The sequence below is a fragment of the Salvia splendens genome, chromosome 7 (genome assembly GCF_004379255.2).
Source record: "Salvia splendens isolate huo1 chromosome 7, SspV2, whole genome shotgun sequence".
NCBI lineage: Eukaryota > Viridiplantae > Streptophyta > Magnoliopsida > Lamiales > Lamiaceae > Salvia > Salvia splendens.
Genome location: NC_056038.1, coordinates 7335890 through 7356321, shown reverse-complemented (window position 1 = coordinate 7356321; position 20432 = coordinate 7335890). Strand labels below are relative to the sequence as shown.

Here is a 20432-nt window from a genome sequence, read left to right as displayed (position 1 = left end):
AAGTGTATGTACGTGTAACGTGCTAGATGTTGAAGTCGTCCACGTAGGAATCATGCATTGTCGTTTAAACCTCGTTTACCCTGACTCTAATCATGATATTATTTATCTTTCAAAAGGGTGATCTTTTTCGAGGAAAGTGTGGTTGAAGGGAACTGTTTTAAAAGCTAAGCAATCGAGGTGGGCTTTTCTACCCTACTTTTATGTGGGTTATCTTTAAATACGGACTTTGTTCCGGAAATGTTTATGGAGGTGAACTGTTTGTCTTGCCAATTATTTTGTTTTGAAACCTATCTGAAGTGGTTTACCACATATGTTTAATCGAATTCGGGTCTGTTGGGCTGCGAACCCTCAGGCTAGTGTACACGAGACTGGGTGCCATCTGAGAGCAAGTTGGCCGGTCTAGATGACCTGGGGTGTGGCCACGCCCCTTGTCATGGTTTGGATCAGATAGTGTATGATTGAGGGAATAAGGGTGGCAATATCGGAAAATGACTGCGCAGTCGAATTTATGAAATGTGTTTTGTGTACTTGGGTTATTTTCATTATACTCAAAACCCCAATGTTACACTGTTATGGCATGACAAACTTTGTTTTTGGCGTGTGTCCACTGAGTGCATTAAGTACTCAGCCCTGCATGTTGTTTTCTTAATGTGCAGGTTGAGCGGCGATGGGGAGGACGGATGTTGAGCAGTTAAAGCCAAAGTGTGTTTTTATCTTTTGGATGATGTCGTGTCGTCATACCCGGCATCATCTGTCTTTGGGTCTTTTCCGCTGCTTGTAAACCGTCACGATGTTTTCATTTAAAACTCTGAATACTTTAACTCAAGAATGTCGTCACAGTACTTTGTTTTGAATTGAATTTCCTTTTATTAAATGTTTTGGGTCAAATATTCTTGTTACCCCCCCCTTTCTTCCCCGCTTCTTTATCCCCCCCCTAGTCGCGGTCCACCGTACTTCCTATCCTTAGGAAATGCGGGCGTGACAGAGTCCTTGCTTGGTTGTGTTTTGGCTGTTTTCTCTGCAATCATGCAGGGGTGTACTCGTGGGATTAAATGTGGTTGTTATACCATTTTGTTTCCTTCTTGCAGAACTCCCTTTTTCCCTTGAAGCTGCATCCCTTAACCTGAACTTTGTGTGGTGAAAAGCAGGTGCAACAACAAGGATTGTAGGGTTGTTACGTGACAACCGCAGAGCTGCTGCTCTACACGGAGCAGGCTTTGCACGGTCGAAAGGTCCATGGTTGGGGCTGCTGTGAGCCGTGGAGTGCAGGAGACATTACAGCCTCTTGCTTTTCCTTCTTTTTTTGGTAAGTTTTGGTCTCCAATGCTTAAAGTAGGCTTGTTCCTTATCCTTACTTATTTTGCCAACTAGCCACTTTAGTGTCTTATGCATCTTCTTGTTTATCTTGTTGTTTCTGGCAGGGACAAGAGGCTGACTCCTTCTCGGCTTTTGTCTCGTCGACTCGGCCCAACAGGCCGTCGTGATGGGGCCGCGGTCCGTGCCGGAGAGGCCCAACGCTAGTTTTCCTCCTTTCATTTTCATATTGTAATAACGTAGTTCGACTTTTATCTTTGTCGTCAAGAGTTGTAAATTAGTTCGGGATTTCTGTAATTAGCAATTTCATTAGCTTTGTATTAAATTTGAAATTTGTACTTAAAATTCTTATTCAAGAAATAAAATCACTCCTTCATCAATTGTACAAAGAAAATTCCAATATTTACTATTTTTCGAAAAATCTCGAGATAATTACGTCTCGGCTATTACAGTACCATGTTATGATGTTTGGACACACGTTTCTTGTTTCCCCTAAGGGTTTAATAAGCTTAGGGGCTAGGGTATAGTACGTAGACACGTATGTAATCTTCACATGGTAACGAGTAATGAATATAATGGACTATATAATGCACAATTTGTGAACTGCAATGCATACGAACAAGATGTGCTGTGTTATGATGTTTGACACACGTTTCTTGTTTCCCCTAAGGGTTTAATAAGCTTAGGGGCTAGGGTATAGTACGTACGCATTAATAACAAATTATAAAACGATACGAATAATTCACCAAATTGTCACGAGTAATGGATGTTATTAACTATATAATGCACAATATGTGAACTGCAATGCATACGAATAAGATGTACCATGTTATGATGTTTGACACACGTTTCTTGTTTCCCCTAAGGGTTTAATAAGCTTAGGGGCTAGGGTATAGTACGTAGACATTACTAAATGCACGTATGTAATCTTCAATCCGTTGATTAACCCATATACACAATACCTCTAATAATGCATAATATACTGAGATAATGACAATTAACAGCTACATAATGCACTACCTAAACCAAATAATGCACATACGTATATTCCAATAACAACAATTTGTTAGTAATGTCTACGTACTATACCCTAGCCCCTAAGCTTATTAAACCCTTAGGGGAAACAAGAAACGTGTGCCAAACATCATAACATGGTACATCTTATTCGTATGCATTGCAGTTCACATATTGTGCATTATATAGTTAATAACATCCATTACTCGTGACAATTTGGTGAATTATTCGTATCGTTTTATAATTTGTTATTAATGCGTACGTACTATACCCTAGCCCCTAAGCTTATTAAACCCTTAGGGGAAACAAGAAACGTATGTCAAACATCATAACACAGCACATCTTGTTCGTATGCATTACAGTTCACAAATTGTGCATTATATAGTCAATTATATCCATTACTCGTTACCATGTAAAGATTACATACGTGTCTACGTAGTATACCCTAGCCCCTAAGCTTATTAAACCCTTAGGGGAAACAAGAAACGTGTGTCCAAACATCATAACATGGTACATCTTATTCGTATGCATTGCAGTTCACATATTGTGCATTATATAGTCAATTATATGCATTACTCGTGACCATGTGGTGCATTATTCGCATATACCCAAATGTGGCAGTTACTTTTCCGTCAAATGTCAATAATAACCCTGTAATGCATACAACCACCTTCTATAATGCAACACGGAACCAGTTTTATAGAATCAATCTGATCCGTTGATGCCTTAGATCTAACGCGTAATATTAAGAAGGAAAAAGGATCTAAGATGTGAAAAGGAGAATAACGCTCCCCTATATATATATATATATATATATATTATGACATGATTTTTTCACTATAACCTAATCTATTATCGATATTTATTAGTGTTAAGTATGTTGTATCTATTAGACACACAAATAATATCCTTAATCGCATTAAAAAGTGTCATTATCCGGTTTTTTTTGTAAGGAGGCATACTTTTTAAAAAATTATGGTGGTTATAATTGAAAATTACAACTTTTTTCAAACTATTAAAGTTAACTTTTAATATCATAAAATAAAATTAATGATTATAAAATGTTTATTATAGTATATGTACTAACGTAATGAGGTATCATGTAATTCTTGTGCATCGCACAAATGGAGGACTAGTTAGTTGTTACTATTAGCAATCTCGTCAAAATTACTACCTATGCTTTTGTGACAAAACAAAGATGGAGTACTAACCACCTGAAAAACAAACATTAAGCTTCTATAAATCTTGGATTAGTGATGTTTATATTTGTAATTTATGTAACCAACAACTGTAAAGTGGCAGAAATACCCTGTCCAGTGTTCTCCATAGTCTCATAAAAAATTTATCAAATTGACGAGGACACATACTTTATTGAATTTCTGAAATTCTATTGGTTTTAAATTTGTCAGTGATTTATTTCATATGTAAGGAGTTGGGCTATAGCCTATTTGTAATTGTGTCAATGATATAAATTGAACCCTATTCCTTTTTCGTGATAAATTTTGCTACCTAAATAATGTGCTCTACAATATGGGGATGGAAATCAATGGTAAGTGAAATTCGGAAAACCTAGTAAATGAGTACTAACTTTTACTATTACTCATGGATTATTAATGCAAGCCCTTTCATGTAATTAGGCTTTGAAATGTCTACAATCTACATGACTACATGTACATCCCTCTAAACTATAACATGCATGTTTTGGGGTTGCGAATACAACCTCTGAAAAATGTAAGTTCCAAAATATATTTATGTCAATATATAATTAATATGTAGTGTGTTATATTTTTTGTGTTGGTGTCTATTTAATTCCCTCTAGTAGCATTTTTCCAACTGGCATATCTTACTTGATTTAATAAGGAGGGGCCAAGCAAGAATCTAACAATTTTTCTGTATTTCTTTTAACAATATGTGTACAAAATTGTAGTAGTATATTTCTTTGAAGATTGTCGATTTCCAAGTAGCTAGCAAGTGGAACTGAAACATATACCGATACAATGACAAAAGTAAAACGCCAAATTAAAACGTCGCTCCCAATTAATTAGTAGGTGGAAAATGTGGAATATATATGCCACGACAAATTAGATATTAATTTCAAGATTTATGTCTATTCACAAATGTAATTAAATGAATGCATGAACCTGATCAAGAACAAAATCTAAATTTCATGCTATTCTTAAAATTATTGGAACGAGCCTGAAATATATAATAATTTTGAATAAAGGTCGGCCCTTTTACTTTTAGTAGTGGTGCAATGAATTAGAAGAGTGGGGCTAGCTTACAATTTTGTATGGTATAGGAAGGTTTGTGCTCCACAAATTATTAATCGTAGTACTTCTTTTATATTTCCATTCAATAATTCATATATAAAAAGGTATTGTTGTAAATTTCATACTACAAAAAGACTTTCCACATGCAAATGGATATCATATCTCTATCTAGACCTTTTCATGATCAATAGTATTAAAAAAACCATCAATTTAAAAATAAAAAATAAAAATAAAATTAAAAAGAACATCTAGCCAGCATCAATCCATTATACATTTATACTAGTACATGATATTTTAAAGGCTACTTGATCTTAATAAACAGATAGCACTCAATGAAGTATACTACTCCCTCCGTCCCAAGTTACTTGAGTCGTATTCCATTTTGAGTTATCCCAAGTTACTTGAGTCATTTCTCTTTTTAGCTAAAAACAAAACATCTAATCACTCTTTCTTTTACTTTATTCTCTCCTCTCTCTCTTACTTTATTCACTTCATAGTGGTGCGGATGTCCCGGCGGACATCCCGCGGACATCCCAAAAACACCTCCTGCCACGTCATAAGGACTTCCCGCTGCACAGTGGCGGACATCCCCAAGGACATCCCGTATTTATAGAATTTTCAAAAAAATAATAAAATAATCGTGACGTCCGCACGGATGTCCGTGGGGTCAACGCAATGGCAGACGTCCGCAAGGACGTCCTGGGAACGCCGCGGAACTCTGGTGTCCGCAGCGGACGTCCGTATCCGCGTCACCGCTGCGCAATGGCGGACGTCCCGCGCGGAACTCCGGCACGCCGGCCGGACGTCCGCCGAGACGGGCGCCATTGTGGATGCTCTAAACACAACTTTATTAAACCTCGTGCCGAAAAGAAATACCTCAAGTAACGTGAGATGGAGGGAGTATATGCATTATAGGCTTGTAGTCAATGAGTGAGCTTATTAAAAAGAAGTTAGTATGTAGTGCATATAATAATGAATGGAGTGCTAATATACTATAATTAGCATAATTTTAAACAATTACAAAATATAAGAGGATCTTCTTCTTCTCTGTACTTGTTTTTTTTACGATTTAGAGAGTTTATTAAATATTAAGTGTAGTTGTGCTTTCAAAGTAATGTTAACATGGTTAGTTTAAGATGCAAATTAATATAATCATATGATTAATTAATGTAGTATCTAGACATCCAATTATCCAAATTATGTGGTTTATTTAAGTCATATAGAAATTTCAGATATTAATTTCGAGCAATTACTAATCATATATATATTTGAAAATATATACTGTATTGGTATTGAATTAACGTGTAATATGTTAGTTTATGTATTTAAAAGCAATTACACTGAATGGAGTATAAAATAATTAATAGGTACTACTAAAATAGTATGATTTAAATGGATGGATTAAAAATATAAGAAAGGAAATAGAAAGAGAATGCATGGGAGTTTAAGTCGCCGTGTTTTTGGTGACGTGGCGTTGCATGCATTGCATGGTCTGTCACTCACCTACATTTGAATAATTTATTTAATTGACTAATCAGAAAGGTACTTTCCAGTCACAAATAAAATGATAACTACTTAACATTTTAATATTTGGTAGCAGTTGGGTGTTTAATGTGTTGTTTTTAATAATCCAAAGTTATAAACTGTCCAAACACATACTACTCATCCTTTCATCCCCATGTTTCCTTCTTGGAGCAGTTGCCTATTTCTTCTTCCAGTGTGGGCCAAACTCCAATTATTTTACCTTCCATTTCTTTTTCCTCCTCCTTTTTTGATTCTCAGATAGCTCTGATTCTTTTTCACCTTTATCATATCATGTATAACATTACTTTTGTCAGATATAAAAAAATTCTAACATAATACTAATGTGGTAGTATAAAGTAAAATTGATAGAAAAACTTAATAGAATTAGATTCAATTTTTATACTATTTTTATTTCATAATAAATACTCATAAATGAAATGTCGCACACATGTACTTAGAAAGTTAGAATAGTAAAACTGAGAAGGATCATTTAATGTTGAACATTCCAAAATAATAGTAGTATAAAACATTTAATAGTGATTGTAGAGAGTAATTGTTGAACAAGAATCGAGTGAGGCTGTAAATCTGAAATTAAAAGTTAAGATTAAATGATTCATCGTCAAAATTAAAACGCATTGACCTGCCCAAAAGTGACCTGCGCTCTCTATATTCAAAGACTCAACCTCAACCTCTCTCTCTCTCTCAATTTTCACTGAATTCATTGCATATCATTTCCATCATCTCTCCCTGCAATCCATGACATAATCAAATGCTCAAGGTATTCAATAAGAAGCTCCGCCGCCTCTGCTCCCGACTGGGGTGGCCCCGCCGCCGCTCCCGCCCCAAGATCGTCGTGAAGAAGGTCGGAAAATCCACCTCCAGGCCACCCCCCGATTCCGCCGTCATCCACCCCAGCTCCGAATTCGGCGCCGCCAAGCCGATTAGGTTCGTCACATTCAATGCTGCCCTCTTCTCCATGGCACCAGCTGTCATCACACCAGATCAATATCCCTCTCAAACAAACTCCCTCGCCTCAAAATCACTCAAAGATCGGCCGAGAAGCATCCTCAAGCAGTCTCCCCTGCATCCCGCCGCCGCCGAGGACGCGCCGTCGCGGCAGCAGAGGTTCGCGAGGTCGAGGTTGAGGGTCTCGATAAACCTCCCGGATAATGAAATATCGCTGAAGAGGAGCGGGCAGCTTAGCTTCGACAAGTTCGAGGAGCTGGCCGGAGATGGCAGGGGGAAGGCGAGCGGCAGGGGAAGAGCGGTGGCGGAGGTGCTGAAGGAGCTGAATGCGGATGTGGTGGCGCTGCAGGATGTGAAGGCGGAGGAGGAGAAGAGCATGAGTCCGCTCTCCGATTTGGCGGAGGCTCTAGGGATGAAGTATGTCTTCGCTGAGAGCTGGGCGCCCGAGTTCGGCAACGCCATCCTCTCCCGCTGGCCGATCAAGCGCTGGAAGGCTCACCGGATCTTCGATGACACCGATTTCAGGTTTTTTATTTTGTTATTTTTCATTGCCCTGTTGCTCGGCCCAAAGGAGATGGAGTAATATTAAACTAATGTGCAGTCAATAACAGTTTGTTGTTTGTCTTGATCAATATGATGGGGTTGGGTTGATTGGACAAGAAAATATAAGATGGGGTTGAATTAGGATGAGAAAGAAGCAAGGGATCTTGACATGAGAAAGGGTGAAAAATGAGCTGTGTAATAAAAGAGTGTGTATTGGTAGTATATGCAAATCTAGCTGGTTTGAATATATAAAGAATCTATGCATGTGACCTTCAACTAAATTCAGATTTACTACTACCAAATATGTCAAACAAATATATTTTGATGCAGGAATGTACTGAAAGCCACAATTGATGTGCCACAAGTAGGCGAGATCAACGTGTTCTGCACACTCCTCGACCACCTAGACGAGAGCTGGAGGATGAAGCAAATGAATGCCATCATCCAGTCGACCAGCGTGCCACACATTCTAGCCGGAGGCCTAAACTCCCTAGACGAAACCGACTACTCCCAAGATAGATGGACAGATATTGTCAAGGTCAATTCCATATCATATATACACATTCTTGCTTGGTCACAAATTTTGATCATCATTCTTATATGTATATGCTGCAGTACTACGAGGAAATGGGGAAACCAACGCCAAAAGTCGAGGTGATGAAGCATCTAAAGAGTCGAGAATACACGGATGCTAAGGATTATGCAGGGGAGTGTGAGTCTGTGGTGATGATAGCCAAAGGGCAGAGTAAGAGCTACTTACGCAACGCCTCTTTTGCAAGTTCAAATCATTTTTTTTCGGAGTGATGTTGAAATATATAACATGGTGCAGGTGTGCAAGGGACGTGCAAGTATGGGACGCGAGTGGACTACATATTATCATCAGCAGACGCGCCTTACAAGTTTGTCCCAGGATCATACTCGGTGGTCTCATCAAAAGGGACTTCTGATCACCACATTGTGAAAGTTGATGTGATCAAAGTAGGCAGCAGCGGTGCTGAGCAGAAGGCACGGCTGCAGCAGAGGAGGCCGACTCTCAAGTTTACACATTCTTCGTCTCCATCAAAGGCTGTGTGGAAGATGCATTCATGAGGAATAATTTGCAAAAAAATCTTTTTTTCTTTGATTTGATATGATTTGGTTAGCTGATTTAGTTTGATGATTGAGAGAATAGAGAAGTGGTGAGAAATTTTAATTATAGGCTGCTTCCTTTTGCATATCAGTTTAAATATCTGATGTAGAGGGGTTAAAAAGAGTGTTAAGTTCAAACATGAAATGTGACTGTGATTGTATAGATAGATTCATATGTAACTGTAATTTAATTTGTTTCACTTCTGTATTCTTTGTGCTGTTTAGTTGTGTAACATTATGGAGTATTGAATATTGATATGATATTGATAGTATTGTGATATTACCATTTACAAGAAACTACTGAACTTGAAAATAATTGGAAAATATAGTGTTAAGCTTGAATGAGAATATGGGCTATTTTTGGGTAATGGGCCCAGCTTTTATATGTGGATCTGAGCTTGTATTATAAAATTCCAAGTTGGCCAAATTTCGAAATTCCATCATTCAAAGCTTGGGGAAAAACAAATTACATTTCATGGCGTTTGTGAACAATTAAATTATATTTTTACTATGGTACTGAAATTTTGTGATATTGTCTTTTATTTTTATTCATCGTACATTAAGCTCTCATATTTCATTTTTTTCAACTTGTTGAAATTTTTAATTAGGTTTTTTATTTTGCTTATAAGAGTGGCACAATAATGCCACTAGTCATTTTTTTGCTTGCTAGTAGTAATATACTAGTACATGAGTGATTTTCTTTCACTAAAACCAATAAATATCTTACCCAAGAAGCATGCCAGAATTTATGTAGTTTAGCGGATAAGATGCATTTGAATTGGTCACTGAAAACTAAAACAAAATTTGATTTTCTTTGAAAGTACAATAAATGATCAGAGAGTTTGCAGTATTATTGAATAATCCTTGGCTTGTGACAGCTATGTTGAGATGAAAGGTTCTATGAAGAGTTGATTGCTGCTTGTATCTGCTCTAGAGTTCTCCCCTTGGTCTCAGGTACCACCTTTATCACAAACACAATTGCAAGTGCATTCACACTTCCATAAAGAATGAATGTTCCTGCAATAATCCCATTACATTTATCACTGATCACAAACATTCAACAATATAAAAACAGCCTAGTTTCCTACCATAGGAGCTCCAGCTCATGAGGAAATTGAAAGTGTAAGAACAAGCCCAAGCACCAAACCAGTTCACCAGTGTGGCAAGGCTTCCTGCAACTCCTTTGATGTTTATAGGGAATATCTGCACGATGCTCCTCGTCTCATTTCAACATGTTTATCACACTGTATTGTAATGTAGTAGAAACACCAAGTTAGTTTTCATACCTCAGACATCACCACCCATGGAACTGCTCCCATTCCAGCTGAGAATGCTCCTATGTAAACCTAGTACATATCGGCAAACACGAAAGCTTTCTTCACAAATATTCCTTTTTTTGTCTTTCTTTTATGAGATGCAATGCCACTGCAAACTTACCAGTATGCCACTCACAGCTAGCGCTGGAGCTGCACCAGGTGCTATTCCATACTCCTGATACCGGGGTGTCTCTTCCTCAATAACTTGTCTCAGAACAATCGAAAAGTAAAATATTTACATACCTTGACAAAGAATGAGCTCCCTGTCAGCAGACAGCCTAGGACCAGTCCTGATCCAGAAATCTGGACAAAAGAACAAAAGACATGCTTGCTTCAAACTTTAACAACCATTAGTACTTGTTTATGAACAACTATGTGATACTTACCACTAGAAGAGGTTTTCTTCCTGCTCTATCGATGAAAGCAGCACCTAGTGCAGTGATTATCACCTGACAGATAGAATAAACGTTTCTTATGTTTTCTCAAATCCTAGTGCTAAAATTTCTCTCAATGCAGCAAGCTGCTACCTGAAGAATCGCGTAGATTATAGTTCCGAGGTCAGCTGGAAATCCTGTGGAGCATCACAGCGCATACGCATATTCAATGGTTACGACTTAAAGATTGCAAGGGACTGACTTGTTTCTATATGTATTACCTGCAGACTCGAAGATACTGCTTGTGTAGAAACAGACTCCATTGATTCCTCCAAACTGTTGGCACACCATTAGTCCTACTCCTATCTGTTTACATAGAAAAATCGTATGTTGTCATCAGAGAGAGAGCGAGAAACACCAGCCAAATAAGAGATAGAGAAGATGAAAGGCTACCGTGACTGATCTCAAATATCGCTTTTGAAACAAATCTAGCAGTTTGGCTTTTGGAAGCCTCTCCAGTGTCTCTATGTAGTCCTGTAAGTTATACATTGTCATCTTCACATGTCAAACTACGGTAAAGCTTAGTTAGTTCAGTTTGTGCGTACTTGGATTTCTGCTGCCTCTGCTGATACATCAGCATCCTTTCCCCTAAGCCTACGCAGTGATGACTCAAACTCCTTCTGTTTTCCTTGCTTTGCCTGAATAGATGCCAGCATGTAAGCTTTTTTGTTTTGAGCCCAATATCTAAGACGAGTAATCATGTTCTTACCAGCCATCTCGGAGACTCTGGGATGATGCTGAGACCTACAACCAGAACAGCACAAGGAACTATGCCTGCAACACTTTCACAAGTGAGTTTCCTATACAAATTGTATGCATCTAGTATCATAAATACATATGACTCGGATGTATAATTTTACCTACTAATGCTAGAGTCCTCCATGTCAGCAATGTGCCTATGATGAAGGATACAGATACTCCAGTGCAAATCATAAGCTACAAAATTTGAAGATGAGAAATAGCATTACAAACTATAACTAGTAAAGCAAGAACTCACAGCTATATGTACCTGATTTATGGTTGTCAAAGCTCCTCTTAAATCCTTTGGGGCGATCTCAGCTATGAACACCGGAACCTAGTAACCAAACGCGAGAACATTTAGCCTATATCTATGGTGTCAGCATTGTGTTCTAGATAGTAGCAGCAGATTTTAATTTTACCACATAAGAAAAGACTCCCATCCCATATCCAGTTGCCAGTCTCCCAATGTCAAGAAGCAGGGGACCCTGTCAAGATTATTACAGTTTTTCTAAATCAAGAAACTAATCTCATAGAAATATCTGTTACAAGCTACTGATTATAGTAATGGATGGTACCTCGGCAAAGTAGATCGAAAGCCACCCTGCTGCACAGAATCCACTCGATACTATCATTGCCTGCTTGCATTTCCAAATTCAAAATAGACTTTTAACTGTAATAAAACAGTTTGTAAATCATAGATTGTAGGTGTTTATCTTTTTTCTTGGATTCCAACAAACTCACCCCTTTACGGCCTATGTAATCTGCGATTTTGCCACTTGTGATTGCGCCAATCATCGCTCCAAAAGTCAGTATGGAGCCAAACAATGAGTACTGCAAGTATTTATTTTAAAAAAAAGAATCTTGAATCATCCCACTTGAGCAGTTACAAAAGCAACATCAAATTCAGACAACTTTATTTGAAGCATTAATGAGAAGCAAAGCTAAAAATGAAGTATTGATAAGATTTGCAGAGTGCAAGTTGTGAGCAACCTCAGCTAAGGATAAGTTGACATCTTCTCTGATAGCAAACTGAGTAGGAGATGAATACCCTGCCTGTGAAACCACCAAAAATCAAGAGTTGGAGAGAGGAAGAAGAAGTTAGATTAGATTAGATTGGACGGGACGTACGCAAGATCCGAAGGCGTAAGAGCCACAAACTGCAACAAATGTGCTGAGATAGACCATGCATCTATCATCCTTTTTGTAGGGCAGCTCCTCCTTTGCTGCTGCAATAAGTGGAGCTCTAATCTCTTCTCCCTCGCAGTTTCCGCCTCTCTCCACATCTTGCTTACCTGCCATGGCTTTCTTCTTGGCAAGAAATATGCTGATCAGAATTTGTGGTTGGCGCCATATATACTTGCAGGAACTAACTGTACACAAGAAATGGAACTCTATACTTTGTTGACAGATCTGCCCTCAGCAAAACAGCATTCAAGCAACTTGGACATGTGGATCATTGCCAAGGATATTTGTGGGAATCAACAAGCTATTTGTGACAGCCAAACAATATTTTAGTCCTGTTTTTTTTTCCTAGCTGTGCTGATCTTGACTTCATTAGGATGATGCCATTGAGCAGCAGACAAATTAAAATATCTTTTTAAGAGTTTGATTCCAATTCAAATACGCCAATAAAACTAGCATATTCAATTCTCTATTTCTTAGCATACATCAAGATTCAATAAGAGTATCACTATGATGAGGCTTTGCATCTGATTATGTGAGAGAGAGTGGTGTGAAAAGTCTAACCACATGCACTGATCATAAAAGCAAGAATTAGATTTGATTGATACAGAGAAAGAGAGATGTATGATAATAATTTAAATTGGCCTTATCTTACTACAAAATGAGGTTGTCACACACCATAAACGAATGGCTTTAACTCATTATCCGATCAAGTTGGGTTTTCAACACTTTTTGTTCAGTAACTAAATTTTTGAACGAAAAGGAACATTGAAAATATTTATCATATGGCTACTAAACAGGGCTTCCCAAACTAATTATTTATATGTTCATGTATTACAAATTGTGTAACTCACATGTGCTGGGTACATTTGTTGGTGCCAAGAATCATGTAAGAAATTCCCCAACAAGCAATAAAAAAATAAAAAAGTTTTTGATGCTACTGCAATCAGACAAAGGTAGAGTTAAACTGTTTTGGGTTTACAGCAGAGAAATTTGACATGATCTATAACAAGTTGCCAAAAGCAAAAATATCTTCACCTACCACAAATGAAGCTCGCCACCTATCACTTTTAACTGCATTCAATCCATCTCAATACTTGCAAGGCAAAAATATAGGGTAGGGAGACCTTCTCTATTTCCAGATAGGTAAAGTTCTAAAATGTTTTGTACTTTTGAAAAATTATGTATATTAAGAAAGCTAACACAAAATATACTATAAGGGTTTTTTTGAATAAAATAAATACTATAGTTTTGTCTTAATATGAAATTCTTCTAAAGTATTCTGTATTTATTAGTGTATATATATAAGAAAGATAAAAGATTATATATAATCATATCACAAATTTCTTTTTTGCAGGATTGTTCCTTTTACATACAACAGAAACAAAACTAAACCATCAACAACTTTGCAGTTTATTAAACCATTCATGGTTTCTACAGCAACACTATCAACTTCCAGAGGTTGCAAGAAGTCTTAAGATGGAAGATGAAGTTTCTAGATTGTTCTATGAAGAGCTTATTGCTGCTTGTATCTGCTCCAGGGTTCTCCCTTTGGTTTCAGGCACTACCTTAATCACAAACACAACTGCAAGCGAATTCACTGCAGCATACAGCATGAATGATCCTGCAATGATTGTTAAACCATCACGATCAACGGATATAACTGTCGATTTTGATTGAAATGTAGTCTAGTTTCTTACCATAAGTACTCCAGCTCATGAGGAAATTGAAAGTGTAGGAACAAGCCCATGAACCAGACCAGTACACTAGTGTGGCAAAGCTTCCTGCAGCTCCTTTGATGTTTAGTGGGAATATCTGCATAAAAAGAGGCGATTCATCGTCTCAATTTAACATTTTAGTTTATCACAGTTCAAAAGAGTTATTAGTGTCATACCTCAGACATCACCACCCATGGAATTGCTCCCATTCCAACTGAGAAAGACCCTATGTACACCTAATGTCCACATGTTACTTGGAGCAAAGTTTCTCTTTTTCTCGTGTTCTTCGAAAATGCAGGAGAAGAGAAAGAAAACTTACCATGACACCACTCAAAGCTAGTGCTGGAGCTGCATCAGATGCTAGTCCATGCTCCTGGTTAAGAATATATACTTATTTCATTTTTTGAAAAAATTAACAAGCAAATACTTACCTTCACATAGAATGAGCTTCCTATCAACAGACTACCTAGGATAAGTCCTGAACCAGAAATCTGCAAAAGACAAAAGGAAAGGATTTGCTTACATTTAAGACAATAAGAAAAACAACATTAGTTGTTGCTAACTGGATACTTACCACTAGAAGAGGTTTTCGTCCTGCTTTATCCATAAACGTAGCAGCTACCGCGGTGATCATCACCTGCCAGATGGAATGTTCTTACAGTTTAATCAATCTTAGAAATGACTGCAGTCGCCTCAGAACTAACAGGATGAAACGAGCTACCTGAAGAACCGCGTAGATCACGGTTCCAACATCAGACGGGAATCCTGCACAACATTATACAGCAACGCTCAAGATTCAGTTTTGTGGAGAATATATTCATCTTTTTTTATCTTACCCGCAGCCTCAAAGATACTGCTGGTGTAGAAACTGACCCCATTGATTCCTCCAAGCTGTTGGAACACCATTAGTCCTACTGCTATCTATTTCACAAATAAATAAGATATGGTAATCAGAAAGAGAGAGGGAAACAGATGGAAATAGAGGGTTAAAGAGAAACCATGAGTGAACTCAGATATCGCCTTTGAAACAAATCTAGCAGTCTGGCTTTTGGAAGCCTCTCCAGTGTTTCTATATTGTCCTGTTCATCGATACACTCTCATCTTCATCTTCATCTTCATATTCATATTCTTTAAGGAAAATGAAGCATGATGAAACTTGGTAGTTTTCGCATACCTGAATTTCGGCTGCTTCTGCTGATACATCAGCATTCTTTCCCCTAAGTCTACGTAAAGACGCCTCAAACTCCGTTTGTTTTCCTTGTCTTGCCTTGACATATTCCATCATGTTATGGTTTTCCCAATCATAGTAATCTAAGACATGCAACAGTGCATTCGGATTCTTACCAGCCATCTTGGGGACTCGGGGATTACGCTGAGACCTACAAGAAGAGCAGCACAAGGAACTATGCCTGCACCAGTTTTACAAGTGATTTTCAGTTTCAAATAGATACATATATATCACTAGAATGTGTAGTATGTATTACCTACTAATGCTAAATCCCTCCATGTTACAAGCATGCCTACGACGAAGGATACAGACACCCCAGTAACAATCATAAGCTGCAAGGTTGGGAAATATGAGAAACAGCCCTGAACTATTGGGACAAATCTTGGTTTTCTACCTGGTGTAGTGTTGTCAAAGCTCCTCTCAAATCCTTGGGGGCGATCTCGGATATGAAGACTGGAACCTAGTAACCAAACACGACTACAATTGAGCCTACGCCTCTGGTGTCAACATGGTGTATATCTTAAATTATGTGATGGATTTTACCACATAAGAAAAGACTCCCATCCCATATCCAGTTGCCAATCTTCCAATGTCTAGAAGCAGGGCATCCTGTGATATTATTACAGTTTTTGAATCAAGAAACCGGTTTCTTGGAATCTATTAGTACAAGATTCTAGTTGTGGGGTAAAAGTAGTATTGGTGATACTGATACCTCGGCAATGTAAATCGATAGCCACCCTATCGTACAGAATCCACTTGATACTATCATTGCCTGCTTACATTTCAAATGCAAAAGACTCTTAACTTTGATCACACAACAGTTTGTAAAGCAAAGATTCTTGATGGTGGATCCCGAAAAAAAACTCACCCCTTTACGGCCTACTTTATCTGCCATTTGGCCGCATGTGATTGCACCAATAATTGCTCCAAAATTCAAAATGGAGCCAAACAATGAGTACTGCAATGATAAAAATAGAATCTTGAATTTATCAAGTTGAAGTATCAAATTTGGACATCTTTGTTTGAAGCATTTGCGCGAAAAAAGAAAGCTAAAATGAAGTAACCTCAGCTAAGGACAAGTTGATATCTCTTCTGATAGCAAACTGTGTGGGTGACGAATACCCTATCTGCAAAAAACAACAGTGATCAAAACAAAGGACTTACAATAAAACACAGTTCATGAATGTGACGAGAACGTACACAGGATCCGAAGGCGTAAGAGCCAGAAACTGCAACAAATGTGCTGAGATAGACCATGAATCTATCCTCATTGCTGCTCTTTTTGGAGGGCTGCCCCTCATTTGCTGCTGTGAGAAGTGGAGCTCTACTCTCTTCTCCGCCTCTCTCAACGTCTTGCTTACCAGCCATGGCTTTTTTCAACTATCACTGATCACTACCCTAGCTGGAGATGTGATTCAGACCAGAGTTTGTGTCTTGTTTTTACTTCATTGAGATGATGCCATTGAGAAGCAGTGACAAACATAGGCTTGAATCAAATTCATTTAGCTTTACAGCGAGGGGTGTGACATTAAACTTGATGCAAATAAATTTGATTTATATAATCAGAAACTATACTAATTTGTTTTTTTCTTTTTTATAAAGTTCTTCGTGATTCTTGAACAAATCACGCAAATATTCGTCTCCAACAAAATAAATTATTTACATTCTTTACTATGGTTGTACATTCAATTCATCGTTAATTGAGAAAAATATGTCTTTGTTCTAGTTTTATTATGATGGAGATTAGCAGTTACTGAGATTAGCAGATAAAATCGCATAATCAAGAATCATTAGGCAGATTTAAATTCGAAATACGCGTATCTTCAACAAATATGCAAACTGGATATATAAAGCAGTATGATAACAATGTAAGTGATCCAAATAGCATTGAATATTTAGAATGCATACTTGCTCCTGGCCACGGTAGCAGAATTGGAGAGTAATCTGAATCTGATTATTTAGTCTCAACTCCAGAATAGTACCAAGATCATAACTTTTTATGAATATTTAGCAAATTTAGTTGCAAGTAATGTATAATATCAGTGGATTCGAAGATAGTGGATCTGGATATCTATTTAATTGGTTTGGCTAAACATATAAATCAATTAATTGAGAAACCAAACCGGGCAAAAAGTAAAAATCGGGTCGGACCATGTTTGAGTAGTGAGTGTAGTGAGAGAGATATAATCTGGCTTCATTTGGGGCATCAACCCACAAGAACAAATAAAAATACATCTTTGTACAAAAAATGGAAAATAACTATACAGCGTGTGATAAAACACTTCACCCCAATGCTTTGAACAACAATTGTTCAACTTATAAAGAATCATTGCCATGAATATACATCAACCAAAAAATGAGCCTGCTCTCACAAGTTGAAGGAAGCTACCTACCACTTTGGTTCTCATCTTCCTTCTCCTCCTCGTGCTCATAAGTGTAAGTTTGATACCCAGCAGGTGTCGACAGAGTACCAGAACCACTACTACTCACAGACCTCTCTATGTCATCAAGATTCGCAATCAGAGAAATCGGCCTTTCAGGTATTGAAGGGATGGCCACGTCTGTATCCAACATCTTCACAACCTGATCCATTGTCGGCCTAGCATATAGTTGAGGGTGTGAACACAGAACAGCCACCAACACATACTTCTCCACAAGCTCTGGAGGGCCCAATTCCGGCATATCCTCTTCCACTACATCCAAAGCTCTCCCTTTCCGAACCAAGGACCAGGCCCAGTCAGTCACTAGAGTCGGCTGTCCATCATTCACCGCAATGAGCGCTTTCTTCCCACTCAAAAGCTCAAGAAGCACCACCCCAAAGCTATAAACATCACTCCTCTCCGTCAACTGACCATACAACGCATACTCAGGTGCCACATATCCCATTGTCCCTGCAACTCTAGTGCTCAAGTGTGTCATCCCCTCTGGTGCGAACTTCGCCAATCCAAAATCCGCCACCTTAGGCTCAAACTTGTCGTCCAACAGAATGTTACTCGCCTTAATATCCCTATGAATAATCGAGGGCTGTGCACCAGAATGCAGATAAGCGAGCCCCCTAGCCGTCCCAAGGGCAATCCTCTGGCGTATAGGCCAACTCAACTTGTTCTCCACCAACCCAAACAAATGATCATGAACACTCCCATTCTTCATCAGATCACACACAATTATCCTCTGATGACCCTCCAGATGCGTAGTGGCCGTGCAATATCCTCTCAATGCAACCAAATTTACATGTCTGACACTCGCGATAACCTCGACTTCATGAGTGAAACTAGCATCCCCTGCTGCAGAGCAGTTCTTGAACCTCTTCAATGCAACTTCAGAGCCATCAGGAAAAATGCCCTTATACACATTTCCATACCCTCCTCTCCCAATTATATGATCCCTAGCGAAATTTCTTGTGGCCGCCTTAATTTCGTCGAATGTGAACCTAATCAATGTTGTGCTAGCACTAATTGAATCTAATCCAGAGCTCATATTAGTATCGGTTCGCATACTTTTCAATTTCTGCTTCAATAATCGTTCCTTCCTACGCCGTACGAACCAGAACACAGCAAACCCTAGGACCAGAATCACAACGCACGCAACCACTACAACAGAAATGACAATCTTCTTCCTCTTGCTATTCGATTTGGGCGATGTGAAATCGAGATTGAACAAACACTTAGCCGTACCTACATCGGTGGGGCCGAATTGATTGGAGAACGCCGCGGCGTAGATGAAGGGGTACGCAGTGCAATCGGAGACGTTTCCGATCGACGCTCCCTGCAGATACGACGCCCGGATTCCGGCGAGCTTGACGGTGCAGGAGGCGCAGGGGGAGTTGTTGAGGAGCGACTGATTGCAGGCGGCTTCGACCTCGTCGAGGTCGGCTCGTGGCACGGCCTTCTCGAACTCCTGGCGCGTGGTGATGTTCATGCAGCCGCGGGCGATCCACGGCGTCTCGAAGCCGCAGCGGCTGCGGATGTCGAAGCCGGAGACGTACTCCCCGACGAGCGACTGGTAAACGCCCCAGCACGACTCGGCAGAGTCGAGCGGGGGTAGGAAGGAGCCGGTGCGGCGGAGGTGGTCGGCGAGGATGAGGCGGAGGCCTTGCAGGATGTACTGGCACTCGGAGTGGGTGTCGAGATTAGGGCGTTTGGAGTCCGGCGCCAGCTGCCGCAGGAATCCGAAGGTGAGAGGACATTTGGAGGAAACGGTGTCGTTTTGGAGGAGGCTGCGGCGGTGTCCCGAGAAGGACGCCGATGGGATTATTAGTAATTGGGAAATTGAGAGTAAAAATAGCAACAAATAAATGAAGCGAAGCATCTAAAATTGAGGAGATGGAGGGATAAGCGAGGTTTGCAATTGTGAGAGTGTGAGAAAATGGAGGTGAGGTGAGTTTCATCGGCAACTGCAGGTGGCGGCTAGCAACGATGACTATTGCATAGAGAGAAGGTCCGTTCGTAGAAGGCGGCAATTTTACCACTGTGATTTTCATCTATTTTTTAATCGAATTAAATTTAACTTGATTGAGACTGTCGGCTTGATTGTAATATGAAATTAACTACGCAGGTTAATTTCTAATTTTTTATGTCTTACCATAGTAATTTTAATTAAGTGAGCACATGCTAAATAAGAGCATCCACAGTGAGACGGATGTCCCGGCGGACATCCCGATGGACTTCCCAAAAACACTTTATGTCACGTCATAAGGATATCTCACTGCACTGCCACGTCATAAGGACATCCCACTGCACAATGGCGGACATCTCACAATAATAAAAATTAACAAATTCACCAAATTAAACACTTTACGGAATTAAACAATTACGGAATTAAAAAAATGAAAAATCGGGACGCCCGTCGGGAACCCGCAATGGCGGACGTCCCGACGGACGTCGTCGGAATGCCGCGGAACTCCAGTGTCCGCAGCGAACGTCTGTATCCGTCCCTCCCGCGCCTAATGGCGGACGTCCGCGGGGATGGCCGCTGTGGATGCTCTTAAATAATCATTGGTTGAAATACATCCGTTTGAGTAACTATCATCAAGAATTATTTGAGATATATCAGTT

The 20432-nt window shown here is 39.2% G+C and overlaps 4 protein-coding genes and 1 long non-coding RNA gene across 5 annotated transcripts; 2 read left to right on the top strand and 3 right to left on the bottom strand.

The window, feature by feature from the left end:
• The first annotated feature begins 994 nt into the window (after positions 1-994).
• LOC121741263 lies at positions 995-1694 on the top strand. Its single transcript, XR_006037815.1, has 2 exons — positions 995-1306; positions 1422-1694. It is a non-coding gene; the product is annotated as an uncharacterized LOC121741263 (long non-coding RNA).
• Positions 1695-6751: 5057 nt separating this feature from the next.
• Positions 6752-9075, top strand: LOC121742513. The gene is made up of 4 exons (XM_042135672.1): positions 6752-7613; positions 7962-8169; positions 8247-8376; positions 8461-9075. Exons 1-4 carry the CDS (start codon positions 6892-6894, stop codon positions 8718-8720), a joined length of 1320 nt encoding a protein of 439 aa, XP_041991606.1. The 5' UTR covers positions 6752-6891; the 3' UTR covers positions 8721-9075.
• A 462-nt stretch (positions 9076-9537) lies between these two features.
• Positions 9538-12961, bottom strand: LOC121741637 (sugar transporter ERD6-like 7). The gene is made up of 18 exons (XM_042134487.1): positions 12379-12961; positions 12241-12303; positions 11992-12081; positions 11826-11885; positions 11670-11735; positions 11519-11584; positions 11370-11445; positions 11219-11283; positions 11055-11147; positions 10903-10983; positions 10731-10815; positions 10603-10646; positions 10462-10524; positions 10319-10378; positions 10197-10250; positions 10046-10105; positions 9848-9962; positions 9538-9776 (listed from the first exon to the last, which is right to left on the bottom strand). Exons 1-18 carry the CDS (start codon positions 12547-12549, stop codon positions 9658-9660), a joined length of 1431 nt encoding a protein of 476 aa, XP_041990421.1. The 5' UTR covers positions 12550-12961; the 3' UTR covers positions 9538-9657.
• An 809-nt stretch (positions 12962-13770) lies between these two features.
• On the bottom strand, positions 13771-16746 carry LOC121811222 (sugar transporter ERD6-like 7). The gene is made up of 18 exons (XM_042212032.1): positions 16579-16746; positions 16443-16505; positions 16247-16336; positions 16091-16150; positions 15922-15987; positions 15773-15838; positions 15635-15710; positions 15495-15559; positions 15325-15417; positions 15149-15229; positions 14987-15071; positions 14872-14915; positions 14725-14787; positions 14582-14641; positions 14470-14523; positions 14327-14386; positions 14133-14247; positions 13771-14056 (listed from the first exon to the last, which is right to left on the bottom strand). Exons 1-18 carry the CDS (start codon positions 16744-16746, stop codon positions 13938-13940), a joined length of 1428 nt encoding a protein of 475 aa, XP_042067966.1. The 3' UTR covers positions 13771-13937.
• Positions 16747-17548: 802 nt separating this feature from the next.
• LOC121742187 (probable LRR receptor-like serine/threonine-protein kinase RKF3) lies at positions 17549-19835 on the bottom strand. Its single transcript, XM_042135253.1, has one exon. The coding sequence runs from the start codon at positions 19684-19686 to the stop codon at positions 17764-17766; it is 1923 nt and encodes a 640-aa protein (XP_041991187.1). The 5' UTR covers positions 19687-19835; the 3' UTR covers positions 17549-17763.
• Between the last annotated feature and the right edge of the window lie 597 nt (positions 19836-20432).

What these genes read in the sequence shown, in the direction of transcription:
- LOC121742513 (XM_042135672.1), top strand. Translation starts at nt 6,892, where the DNA reads ATGCTCAAGGTATTCAATAAGAAGCTCCGCCGCCTCTGCTCCCGACTG. An exon ending in TTCGATGACACCGATTTCAG is followed by an intron (nt 7,614 to 7,961) that starts GTTTTTTATTTT and finishes ATTTTGATGCAG; the next exon opens with GAATGTACTGAAAGCCACAA. An exon ending in GATGGACAGATATTGTCAAG is followed by an intron (nt 8,170 to 8,246) that starts GTCAATTCCATA and finishes TATATGCTGCAG; the next exon opens with TACTACGAGGAAATGGGGAA.
- LOC121741637 (XM_042134487.1), bottom strand. Translation starts at nt 12,549, where the DNA reads ATGGCAGGTAAGCAAGATGTGGAGAGAGGCGGAAACTGCGAGGGAGAA. An exon ending in TCAACTTATCCTTAGCTGAG is followed by an intron (nt 12,082 to 12,240) that starts GTTGCTCACAAC and finishes AAATACTTGCAG; the next exon opens with TACTCATTGTTTGGCTCCAT. An exon ending in TTTCGATCTACTTTGCCGAG is followed by an intron (nt 11,736 to 11,825) that starts GTACCATCCATT and finishes TAATCTTGACAG; the next exon opens with GGTCCCCTGCTTCTTGACAT.
- LOC121811222 (XM_042212032.1), bottom strand. Translation starts at nt 16,746, where the DNA reads ATGGCTGGTAAGCAAGACGTTGAGAGAGGCGGAGAAGAGAGTAGAGCT. An exon ending in CTTACGCCTTCGGATCCTGT is followed by an intron (nt 16,506 to 16,578) that starts GTACGTTCTCGT and finishes TGTTTTTTGCAG; the next exon opens with ATAGGGTATTCGTCACCCAC. An exon ending in CTTTGACAACACTACACCAG is followed by an intron (nt 15,711 to 15,772) that starts GTAGAAAACCAA and finishes CCAACCTTGCAG; the next exon opens with CTTATGATTGTTACTGGGGT.
- LOC121742187 (XM_042135253.1), bottom strand. Translation starts at nt 19,686, where the DNA reads ATGCTTCGCTTCATTTATTTGTTGCTATTTTTACTCTCAATTTCCCAA.